The following is a 13,123-nucleotide window of genomic DNA, read 5'->3' as shown; positions in this document are numbered from 1 at the left end:
AATCTAGTACAATGAGTAAATAGTTAATTTATTTTCTTGTTTAATAATGTTTACTTGCTGAATCCTAGCAAATGTTTTTTTTATCATCCACTGTAAAATGTAAATATCTTCTTTAATGAATTGAAGAAAAATTATATTGAAAAATCTTGTTCTCTTGTGATTATAGAAGAATGCACTTTAAATGAAAAGTAGCATAATGAATCCATTTAGTGCCAAAACAAGAAGATATCAAAACACAATATGATATAATCTGATGTAATCATATTGTGATACCTTCCAGGAATATATAAATATAAAATGTAATTCATCTTTATGTTGAACTAAGCTTCCCTTCAATTTATATATTCTCTTATTAAACTTATTAAATGAGTTAGTCACTCCATTTCACAAATGAGAATACAAAGGCTGAGGATTTAAGATGTTTGCCTTACTCTGAAGCCTTCCCCCCAACCTTTTTTATTAATGTCGGCAGGGGAACACTTGGGTCCAGAAACAGCAGTGATGAGGTCCCTGAGAAATGGGAAGAGGAGAGTGCTGAGTAGCACCCAGGTGATGACCACTCCAATATACCCCAGCAAAATCTGGGGGACTGTGGGCCCCGGCCTTCATAATATGTTGAACAACCTTTGACGCTTTGACCCCAGATTTTCCTTATCACAGAAACGTTGAAGTTATTTGTTTTCTGATATTTATTCTACCCTTTTATGCCAATTATTTACCAAAAAAAATACCTCTTTTACTTGAAACTATTCTTTTAATAAAAATGGATACACATCTACTAAGCACACACTATGGATAAAGTACTTTAATGAAATTCAAAGTGGAATGAGCTACAGTTCTTTCCCTGCAGGAATTCACAACACAGTTGTCACGGGAAACATAGGTACAGTGTTGGAGATGCCTCTGGGCTTCCAACCACTGAACCCTAGGCACTCAATCTATTATCTTTACCATTAATGGTACCAAATGTCAAGGCCCTCCTATAACTTCCTGTCCCCAACCCAACTTCACTCAAAACTAACTTTAGCAAATTACATACTTTTTCTATATTTTCCTATCACGATGCCATAGGGAAGTATTCCTTAAACATTAACATGTATGCCAATCCCTTGACAGCTTGCTAAAATGCAAACTGACTCATGAACTCACAGCAGCACATGAGATTCTTCAATTTTAACAATATTCTAGGTAATAAAATTGCTGCTGATTAGTGAACACAGAATCACCTAGACATATTGTAAAGAATTTAATGTAAACCACAATGAATATTCAAATAAGAAGGGGCAAATACAGAGATGTTAATACTTCCAGTATCTCTCAGGATTCTTCCAGTACAGACCAAGGCTACATTTCCTGGCTCCTCCTTAGAAAATTCCTAATATTCTTACTTTACATTCTTGTGCCCACAGATAGATATTATCAATCACCTAAATAACTCCAAAGGATTCATATAGTTGCTATGAAATATATTCTTATTTTTCCAAAGGAAGAAAAAAACCTGTGGGTATATTAGATGCATAATGACTTGATTGTTTGGTTAGTTAATTTAAGCTAATTACTAAGAAGTAAATGGAACAATTTCCTTTTTGGATGGAACAATATCTTACTCCTAGAACAATTTATTGTAGAGAAAATGGAACTTCCACCTTTTTCCTATCACTTAGACTTCAGACCCAATTTTTCTGAAACTTTTACTCTAATCTGCCTAGTTTTTACACAATACACGATGGGATTCATCAAGGGTGGTACCAGCAAGAAAGCATCTGCTATCAAAATCATAGCTAAGGGAAACTTATGCTTAGCAAAGCGATGCATGGTAGCCAAGGTGATGATTGGCACATAAAAGATGAGCACAGCACAAATGTGAGACACACAGGTGTTAAGAGCTTTGAGCCACTCCCCATGGGAAGCAATACCCAATACAGTCTTTAGGATGAACACATAGGAAACAGCAATGAATACACTGTCAGACATCATGCAGAGTGCAACAAACAACCCATAGTAAAAATTAACCTTATTGTCAGAGCAGGCCAGCTTCATGACATCCTGGTGGAGACAGTAGGAGTGGGATAACAGGCGTTTATTACAGTATCTGAGTCTCTTCAATGTAAAAGGAAGAGGAAGCACTAAGAAAATGCTTTTAATAGCAAATACTAGTCCAATTTGTACAACTCTGGAGCTGATGAGGATAGAGCTATATCTCAGGGGGTGACGAATGGCTACAAAGCGATCAAAGGACATGATCAGGAGCACTGAAGACTCCATGTCTGTGAATCCATGGATGAAGAATTCCTGGGCAATGCATGCATCAACAGAAATCCCCATGGTATTAAACAAGAAGAAACTCAGCATAGTGGGGATGGAGGAGCAAGACAGGCCCAGGTCAGATAGGGCCAGCATGGAGAGGAAATAGTACATAGGCTCATGCAGGGAAGGCTCTGTTCTGGTGACACAGAGGATGGTGCAGTTGCCCATGATGGCCATTAGGTACATGAGGCAAATAGGGATGGAGATCCAACCATGCATGTGCTCAAGACCTGGGATCCCAATCAGTAGGAATGTGGAGACTTCAACCTCTGAGGTATTCGGAAGAAACATCTCAAATATGTCTTGTTTTGCTGATCCTGGAACTAAAAATATAACAGACAAATATTTTCTCTTAGCTATATTCACTGAGCAAAACTAAATTTAATTGTGATTTAAATTAAATATAGATAAATCTATATTTATTCTTAGATATGTTTCTGAACAATTCTACAGTTAGGAAGACCTCTGTTTTGAAACCACAAAGATTTATACATTAAGTAAACTAAATAGGATATTCTGTGATGTGAACGGGCTTTGATATCATGACTGTGATGTGGTCATGAACTCACACAAACCACAGATATATAGGAGTAGTGGTTAAAGGAGGCCCAAATCCTAAATTATTGTTCATGGTATAGGTTTGTGTAAATATCAAATGAGCATTGCAGAGGTCTGCAGACAACAATGTGGACTCAAACTCAGCCCATGGCCTGATGTGCAAACTATGAGCTCTGTAATGTTTTTAAAGAGTTGAATTTTTTAAAAATGACAAGGAAACACAAAAGCAAGTGAGATATATGTCCTGATAATTATAAGATATTGACATTCTGACTATTTGCAGAAAGTGAAGGACACATGCGCGCACGCGTACACACACACACATACACAAACATCAAACCATGGTACTGTGAGTGAATATGATGGAAATGGAGAATGGGTCAAGAGGAACTTCAGATTTAAGGTCAATATTTTATTTCTTTCATTCAAAAGATAAAAAACAAGACACATGAAGTAAAAAGATAGATGCTTAAGATTTTCATCAAAATCTTGAAAATATAGGTATTACTTCCTAAACAACTCTGTATTCTTGAAATCTGCACCCTTATCAATTTCTTAGTGAGCACTGCTCCCACAAATATAGACCCCCAAAGCTCAGAGAGATCTGAGTACCAAGCTGCCAGAACCCGACAGCTGCCTGCAGCAGGGCAGGATGAGTACAGCCTCTCGGAGGACAGAAGGACTCTGACAACAGCCATCATTAGTTAGGCAGCAAGCGGCTTTTGGTGGGGCACAGAAAATGGTGAAGAAGCAGCTGGCATGCATCAGTACTGACGTCTTCGTGGGTACTCTGAGCATTTTGCAGGGCAGAGAAAGAGAATTTATCTGTATAGAAAAAATTAACTGGTGATGGTTGTAAATAGAAACCAGTGACGAAGAGAAAGAAAAGAGTAGGTAGCTTTCCTCTGCTGAAAATGTTTTGTAAGGACCTGTCTCAAGTTGACTTGAGAAGGAGGTTCCGTGGTATATGTGGGCACATCATATGGAGAAAAGAAGTGATAAGGCTGGATGAGGAGGACATATCTCCCATTCATAGCGCTGAGTGTCCATTTGTCTCAGCCTTTCATATGTGGTCAACACTTCCTTGGCACGTACCATAAACCATAGCTGCTTACAGCACTCACAGCCTTTCCATGCAACTGCTGCTGGCCCTGCTCAGAACAGTCACAGCTCTTGCCTGTCTCTCCCTAATCTTAGATTCCTTTCCCAGTTGTTGGCTTCTCTGTGTTTGCCCTTTGGATTGGTGACCAATTCAGGTTCTTGTCCCTGGCATATGGGCCTTATCCTCCTCATAATCCTGGTGTCATCATCACTGACTGAGTTACTTGGGTAACTCTCCTTGTAAGAGCTCTGCACCAAGAAGTGGGATTCAGAGAGAGAAATGTACTAACACGCCTTGCATCCTCTCCTCTAAGTCCCCTCAAAATAAACCACAGGTGCCATGTCTAGGGCATTCTTGACAAGCTCCCATCCTAACTGAGGTAACTGAAGAAACGTTACTATTGACAATATTAAGCTTTTCAACTACATTCATCATGGAAATGCAAATAAATAGCCTTACCCTACATATGGATCCTAGTCTTTTCAACCATAAATTCTTCCATAAAATTAGCTTGATTACTTAAGGAAGACTTTTTACCTCCAGCCTTCTGAAAGACATAAGGTTGATCTCTATGAATTGCAGTGTTTTCATTAGAAAATGTAATATTTCCCACCAGGCATGGTAGCTGTAATCCCAGAGACTACAGGTTTGAGGCCAGCCACAGCAATTTAGTAAGACTCTTAGCAACTTAGATAGACTCTGTCTCAAAACATTAAAAAAAAAAAGGATTGGGGATGTAGTTCAGTGGTAAAGTAGCCCTGGGTTCAATCCCTAGTACCAAAAAAAAAGAAAAAGAAAACGTGTTTTCCTGGGATGTTTAATGTGGGACTCCAGGTCAGCTACCAGGCTCATGGCTGCTTTATTCCAAACCAAAGGTGGAAAGGCTCCAAATTCTGCAGCTTCTGCTGGTAATCTGATCTAGCATGCTGGTGGGAATCCACATCTTATTTATAATCTCATATTATTTTTAGCATAAGCACATAGTCTTGAGAATTTACAGACACCTAGTGTCCTGGAAATATGACACTACTTGCTTCATCACTGACTGTCAAATAAAGAGCTTGCCTAAGGAAATGAAGACAGCAGGCTGTTAGTACTCACCAGATATTATCCAGAGGAACTCAGCAGCAAGGTATTTATAAAAAGATATCATGCTGCCATGGACCCCATTGCTAGTCCAGTGGGGCTCGTAAATGGGATCATAATGACAGAAATACAGATAAAGTTAGTCAAAAACATAATTCTCTTTTATTAGGACTTGTCATGGTAAAGGATTTGAAAAACAGTGTTATCCTTATTCCTATAATATTAGCATTTTTGCCAATTTTGCCTCACTGTGAACAAAAGATCTAACAACTTAAGAAAAGGAAAGCTTTATTTTGGCTAATAATTTCAGAAGCTGAGACCATGGTTAGTCAACGCCACCATTGCTCTAGGCACAAGATGAGGCAGCACATCAGGGTAGAAGGGCATGGTAGAGGAAAGCAGCTCAGAGCACGACACCCATGAAGCAAAGAGAGCTCCACTCACAAGGACAAAATATAGACCCCAGAGGCACACCAATGCAATGACCTACTTCCCCCAGCCACACCCTACCTTCCTATAGTTACCACCCAGCTAATCCATCAGTAGATTCATCCACAGATTAGGTTACAGTTCTCATGATGTTTTATCTCGGCACAATCTTAAATTGTCTCACACATACAGTTTTAAGGGACACCTCATATCCAAACCATAAGGGTTAGCAGAAAAAAAAATACATTTCCATCTTCTATAAAATTTTCTAGCACAGAAGGAATATTTTTGCAACCTCTCTCCAGCTGCCAGTAATCGTTTGGCAATATCTGGAGACATTTTTGGTTGTCATAATTGGAAGAAGGTGTTACCGTCAACTAGAAAGCAGAGGTCAAGGATACATGCTGCCAAAATCCTAAATTCACAAAGCGCCTCACAACAAGGAATTATCTAGCCTCAAATTTTCTGAGCCTATTCTAGAGCATAAAAGATAAAAAAATTATTCATTTAATTACTAATGAAGACACATGCAAACATTACAAACAACATATTAGCAAGTCAGATGCAAACTTCCAAAGCCTATTGCATTTCACATTGTAGACTTTGTTCTATGAATGAAAAATTATTCATATTAAGGAATCCATCAATGGTATGATTATACTAATTTTCTGTAGAGACAAGGAAAACCCATAAAATCCAATAGTGATTCAAGATAAAATTCTTAATATTTATGAAGAAAATAAAAGTTCTCTAATAAGGAGTACCTTTCAGAAATTCTGTGAAAATTTGTTTATTATTGATCTATTAAATGCATTTTCATCAAAATAATTAACAAGATGCTACATCTACTATCACAACTACTATTAACAGTACTTCAAACAAAAAAAAACACACACGCAAATAAAAGAATCTATATGTTTGAAAAGAAACAAAAAAATATCTTAAGGTTTAGTTGGTTAATTCCTTTCCTGAAGATAGGAATCTTTCATAGTAAGCAGACAGGAATTCTCCCATTGAGAAACACATAAATTCAAAGCATATCATTCAAATGGCACCCAAGAAATTAAATAGATAATGATGGAAAGATCCTGAAATGTATTCTGCATACATTATGAGTATGCAAATGTATTCAACATGATACAGCAAATAACAAAAATGCAGAACTTGCTGGGGCATGGTGGCACACTCCTATAATCCAGTGACGCAGGAGGCTGAGGAAGGAGAATGACAAGTTCAAAGCTAGCCTGGGCAACTTATTGAGACCTTGTCTCAAAATACAAAATAAAAATGGCTGGGATGTAACTTAGCTGTAGAACCCCTGTATTCAATCCCCAGTACCATAAAAAAAAATAAAAATTAAATTAAAAAGTAAAAAGAAAAAAATTGAAAAGTCAGACTTTTCATATCAAAATTTATCAAGCTATTATAATTAATAAAGTATAATGCTGACTAAGCTATAAAATAAGTTTCAAGAAATGAGTAGTATTTCCAAAGTACTGTAAATGAGAATAAAAAATATGATTGCAATCATACCTTATATCACTGGAGAAAAGAACAGGATGTTATAAATGAGGTTGGGACAATTAATGGATACTTTTTTGGGTTGCTGGGGATTAAACCCATGGCCTCCACATTCAGCCACTGAAGTGCACCCCAGCCCCACTAACACTTCTTAAAACAGTTAAAATTTCCTCTTTTACACATCCTTGCATTGGATTTAAAAGTTCAGGGCAAAGATAGCCTTATAATAATTCTAGAATTATAAAAGGAAATACATTTATGACTTTCTTGGGATTATATTTAAGCCATTATGTAAAATATCTGCACTAAAACAAATATTTATGCAAACATATATGTAAAGAAAATTAGAAGGAAGAAGGTAAGAAAATTACTCCAGGACCTCATCATCCTTGCCATTTTGGTGGTGAAGCAAGTACTGATCTTGGCAACTTGCTTCAAAACATACATATGAATTCAATGAAGAACACACACCTTGTTGACTTTTTTTAAAACTTAATATAATTGGTAGAGTGGATCAGTACTTGTGAATCACACATGCACACTAAATCACTTGGGAAGCTTTTAAAATATGAAGCCTAGATCTGAGCCCACGTCATATGAACCTAAACATTTGGGGATAATGCCCATGCATCTGCATTAAACTAAATTGTGCATCTGTTGTTCTGTGGTTTACTTTATGGTGAAGCAACAACACTAAATACAGAATTTCTGTGTCCAGGAGTTTTGATTGTGGAGGAAGTGGTGGACACTGGCACTATAATTATTCTCGCAAAATAACAAACATGAAGACAGAGGTCCTCGCTTCTTTACTGGCTGGAAGTAGGAGCTTTGGCAATTCATTTCTATCTATAGACTTGAACTTTGAAAACATCTCTGATGTACCTGTTTCCACTTGTTTCCATGATGGTCAAAAAAGTCAAGATTTATTTGCTGTATGTCTTTCTATACACGAATGGTCACAATGGAGGAAAGTAGAGGAGAGCTCAGAGTGTGAGGTTCCTGTGAAAAGGTAGCACTGATGCCAGATAAAAGGACTCAGAACACCTATTTCCTGATAAACAGAGATACAGAAAGCACCCTAACTAAAAAGAGGAGTGAAGCTGATATAAAATGTGTGATAAATGTCATATTTTAGCCCTGTAAAGTGGCATAGGCCTATAATCCCAGTGGCTCTAGAGGCTGAGACAGGAGGATAGCGAGTTCAAAGACAGCCTCAGCAAAAGTGAGGCACTAAGCAACTCAGTGACACCCTGTCTCTAAATAAAATATAAAATAGGGCTGGGGGTGTGGCTGAGTGGTCCAGTGTCCCTGAGTTCAAACCCAGGTACCATCTACCCTCAAAACATCACATTTAAGGGCCACGAAGAGGCACAATAAGTCTACCCCATTCCCTTGGCATGGGCTTTGAGTTTTCTCCTGGAAAGAAATATGAGTCTGTAAGTTTCTTGCTTGATCTCTCTTAATTCCACAACCTTCCTCTTGAGACTGTTACTCTGACCCCTTCCCCCCCCCCCCGAGTATCACTACCCTTCACTCTGATTCTCTCAGTCCTTTGTCTCTAAGCACCTGTCTGCCCTCTGATCCCGTTTCCCTGCTCTATCTCTTCCTGTAGCTTTGCATTCCACAGTCTCTGTCGGGCTTCCTCCTTCTGGTCCTAGTATCTTACCTGGCTCCCAACAGAGGGTCAAGTGCCTCTTCCACTTCCTGCCTAGGGTATGCTTGTAGGTGACTCCTGGACCTGGCCTCTTTAAATGATCCCAGCATGTAACTCTCCTTTGCTGCCAAGATACCCTGGGGACTCCACACTAGATATGACAATTGTAATTTCCCAGGAAGCTCCTCACACTAGGCTGAAGCAAGTCAAATACATATTTACATCTCTTTTTAAATTATTTTATTATCTTTATAATATTTTAAAATTTATTTTTATTACTCTATTTCAATTACACATATTAATGAGATTTAACATATGTATATAATATGTACTGATCAAATCAGGGCAATAAGCATTACCCTCTCCTTATAAATTTTTAGGTTTGGGGACTTCATGCTCCTCTCTTGCAGACCTTCATGTGTGTGTGTGTGTGTGTGTGCAGATATATGTGAACTATAGTTATCGAATTGTGCTGTAGAACATCAGAACTTAATCCTTATAATGGTGTTTTATTACCTGCTACCCAACACCTCCCCAATTCATCCATCCACACCTCCACAATTCCCAGCCTCTAGTAATTACATTCAACTGACATTTTTTGGCTTTCATGTATGAGACAGAATATGCAGTATTTTCCTTTCTGAGTCTGGCTGATTTCACTTAACATAATGACCTCCAGTTCCATTCATGTTTCTGCAAAATGACAGCATTTCATTTTTCTTAATGGTTGATATGCATTCCATTTTGTATACAGACCACATTTCCTCTATCCATTCCTCTGTTGATGGGCACCTAGGTTGATTCCATATCAGCTGTTATGAATAGCACCCTGCTGATTTAATTTCTTTTGAACTCATTTCCAGGAGTGTGAGAGTAGGGTCCTACAATAAGTATATCTTTAGTTTTGGGGTTTTTTAATATTTATTTATTTATTTCTGTATAAAACTGCATCTTCTTTATTTTGCATACTTTAATTGTAGAACAAAATTTAAAAAAAAAACACAATACAACATCCAACCCTGCGGCCAAACTAGGTAGGGGATGGAGTGCTTGAGGCCCTTATTTCCTGCCTTAATTAAGATGCCAAGGACAGGAGAAAAAAACACTATAACATCAATCAGCAGAGGAAGCCAGGTGGGAGAGGGCCACTCAAGGCTACTGTGGGAGCCATGGGGAAACTATACAGAGGGCAGATTTCTCAGTAGCAACTCCTAATCTACTTCTTCCATGCGAGATGCATCCTCATCACCCTCGAGAGGGGGTATCTCATCAGGAACAGCACTGCTGGGTTCCTCTGCTGTCACTTCATCTTCATCAATGCCTAGGCCTAGCTTTATCATGCAGTAGATTCGATTGGAGTGGGTCTGAGGATCCTCAAGGGAGAAGCCAGAAGAGAGCAGCGCAGTTTCAAATAGCAGCACCACCAGGTCCTTGACAGCCTTGTCATTTTTATCTGCCTCTGCTTTTTGCTGCAATGTCTCCACAATGGGGTGATCAGGGTTGATCTCCAGGTGCTTTTTGGCCATCATGTAACCCATTGTGGAGTTGTCTCGAAGTGCCTTGGCCTTCATAATCCGCTCCATGTTGGCTGTCCAGCCATAGGTGCTGGTAACAATGCAGCAGGGTGAAGACCCTACAAGCCTATTGGAGATTTTCACCTTCTCAACTTTTTTATCCAAGATTTCTTTCATAAGCTTGCAAAGGTTCTCAAATTTTGCCTTGCTCTCCTCCATTTTCTTTTTTTCCTCCTCATCCTCAGGTAGCTCCAGGCCTTCCTTGGTCACAGAGACCAGGCTCTTCCCATCAAACTCCTTGAGTTGCTGTACACAATACTCATCAATAGGCTCAGTCATATATACTACCTCAAAGCCACGCTTCTGCACATGCTCCACAAAAGCAGAGTTGGCCACCTGCTCTTTGCTTTCACCAGTAATGTAATAGATGGACTTCTGTGTCTCCTTCATGAGAGAGACATACTCTGACAGAGAAGTCATCTCATCTCCAGACTGAGAGGCGTGATAGCGCAGCAGCTCAGAAAGGCGTCACCGATTTGTAGAATCTTCATGGATTCCAAGCTTAAGATTTTTGGAGAATGCCTCATAGAATTTTTTGTAGTTCTCCTTGTCTTCTGCCAACTCAGAGAAGAGCTCAAGGCACTTCTTCACAATGTTTTTGCAAATAACTTTCAAGATTTTGCTCTGCTGGAGCATTTCTCGGGAGATATTCAGGGGCAGATCCTCAGAGTCAACAACACCACGAATAAAATTGAGATACTCTGGTATCAGCTCATCACAACTGTCCATGATGAACACACAATGGACATACAGTTTGATGTTGTTCTTCTTCTTGTTGTTCTCAAAGAGGTCAAAGGGAGCCCGCCAAGGGATGAACAGCAATGCCCTGAATTCCAATTGACCTTCTACAGAGAAGTGCTTGACTGCCAGGTGGTCTTCCCAATCATTGGTCAGGCTCTTGTAGAATTCTCCATGTTCTTCCTGAGTGATGTCATCAGGGTTTCTGGTCCAAATGGGCTTGGTCTTGTTCAGTTCTTCATGATCAATATATTTCTCCTTAATCTTCTTTGTTTTCCTCTTCTTATCCTTACTAGTGTCATCCTCCTCATCTGAGCCCACATCTTCAATCTTGGGTTTTTCCTCATCATCTTTATCTTCCTCTTCTTTCTCACCTTTCTCTTCCTCTGCCTCATCATCACTGATTTCCTTCTCTCGTTCCTTCTCCAAATAAAGGGTGATTGGATAGCCTATGAACTGTGAGTGCTTCTTCACCACTTTGACCCGCCTCTCCTCCAAGTACTCTGTCTGGTCTTCTTTGAGGTGGAGAATGACTTTAGTACCCCGGCCAATGGGCTCACCATGATCAGCCCGCACAGTGAAGGATCCCCCAGCAGAAGACTCCCAAGCATACTGTTCATCATCATTATGCTTTGTGATCACAAACCACTTTCTCTGCCACTAGATAAGCAGAATAAAATCCAACACCAAATTGCCCAATCATGGATATGTCTGCACCAGCCTGAAAAGCCTCCATAAATACTTTAGTTCCAGACTTGGCAATGGTTCCCAAGTTGTTTATGAGATCAGCCTTGGTCATGCCAATGCCTGTGTCCACCAAAGTCAGAGTCCTTTCCTGAGGGTTGGGGATTATGTCAATTTTCAGCTCTTTACCACTGTCCAACTTGGAAGGGTCTGTCAGGCTCTCATAGCGAATCTTGTCCAAGGCATCAGAAGCATTAGAGATCAATTCCCGAAGGAAAATTTCCTTGTTGGAATAAAAGGTATTGATGATGAGAGACATGAGTTGGGCAATGTCTGCCTGAAAGGCAAACATCTCCACCTCCTCCTCTCCATGGTGCACTTCCTCAGGCATGTTGAGAGAGAAAGGACTGCGAGTGTTAAGAGAAGGTTGGGCCCGAAGAGTGTGAGACTTGCTCGCGACACCTAGGCAGTGTGGGGGTGACTCAAGAGAGCTTAATATTTATTTTTTAGTTGTAGTTGGACACAACACATTTGTTTTATTTATTTATTTATTTATCTATTTATTTATTTATTTTTATGTGGTGCTGAGGATCGAACCCAGGGCCTCACACACACTAGGCAGTGCTTTGCCACTGAGCCACAACCCCAGCCCTGTATCTTTAGTTTTATTGAGGAATCTCCATTCTGTTCTCCATAATGACTATACAGATTTACATTCTCACCAACAGTGCATTAAATTCTTTTCCCCCACATCCTTGCCAGCATTTTTTTTTGGGGGGGGGGGTTGATAACAGTGAGATCTCCTTGTAGTTTTGATTGGAATTTCCCTGATGTCATGATATTAAGAGTTTTTAATTCTATTTTTAAATGAAATTTATTCTACTTCCTGATATGTAGAATCCAGGGAATAAAGGCTCTTAAACTTCCCTTTTAATCTTCTCCCACTTTTCTCAGATTTGATTATATGCAACATAATTTTTCCCTGGACAAGACCTATAAATTGACATAAAGCCTTATAGCTGTTTACTCTTTTGTGTTTAGGTTATTCAAATTTTGAAAGCAAATAAATTTTGACTGAAATTTAATTAAATAAAACTCATCCAACACAGAATACAGAATACTTCATGGGACTAGAAAGAAGAACTGGCATATCATTCTATATCACTAAACACATTTCACTATAAAATACATATTCATCAAAACATTTATTGTTTTTCCTTTTATACTGATTCAATTGCCCAAAGTTATGTCAAATTTTGTTTAGTTTAGACCATGATTTTTGGAACAATTTTTACATTTTCTCTGGAATTCAAATTATCTTTCTTTTGCTTCTTAACAGGATAAAAGACAGCTTTCTTCATTATCTCACTAATGATTTGTTCACAAGGAGAATAAAAATATGGTGAGCATACAAATATTCTCAGGATCTTGTTAAAATGAAAATTCTGATCCATTAGGTCTGAAATGGGG

The 13,123-nt window shown here is 38.8% G+C and overlaps 3 protein-coding genes across 3 annotated transcripts in view; all 3 read right to left on the bottom strand.

Moving 5' to 3' along the window:
* Positions 1-13,123, bottom strand: part of OR51T1 (olfactory receptor family 51 subfamily T member 1) — a gene marked incomplete at its 3' end in the record, with an annotated part of 135,866 nt that overhangs the window by 53,374 nt on the left and 69,369 nt on the right. The gene's annotated exons all lie outside the window — the stretch shown is intronic.
* Positions 1,657-2,598, bottom strand: LOC308642118 (olfactory receptor 51A7-like; the record flags this gene model as incomplete). Its single annotated transcript, XM_081280715.1, has 1 exon — positions 1,657-2,598. One exon carries the CDS (start codon positions 2,596-2,598, stop codon positions 1,657-1,659), a length of 942 nt encoding a protein of 313 aa, XP_081136841.1.
* LOC308642015 (heat shock protein HSP 90-beta-like) lies at positions 9,598-12,147 on the bottom strand. Its single transcript, XM_081280610.1, is given in 3 exon segments — positions 9,598-10,699; positions 10,703-11,611; positions 11,613-12,147. Coding segments are annotated over 3 exon segments (2,172 nt in total). The 5' UTR covers positions 12,045-12,147; the 3' UTR covers positions 9,598-9,868.

This window comes from Spermophilus citellus (genome assembly GCF_964194105.1).
Source record: "Spermophilus citellus genome assembly, chromosome: 2".
NCBI lineage: Eukaryota > Metazoa > Chordata > Mammalia > Rodentia > Sciuridae > Spermophilus > Spermophilus citellus.
The sequence above is the reverse complement of the archived record's forward strand: the minus strand, read 5'-3'. Positions and strand labels throughout refer to the sequence as shown.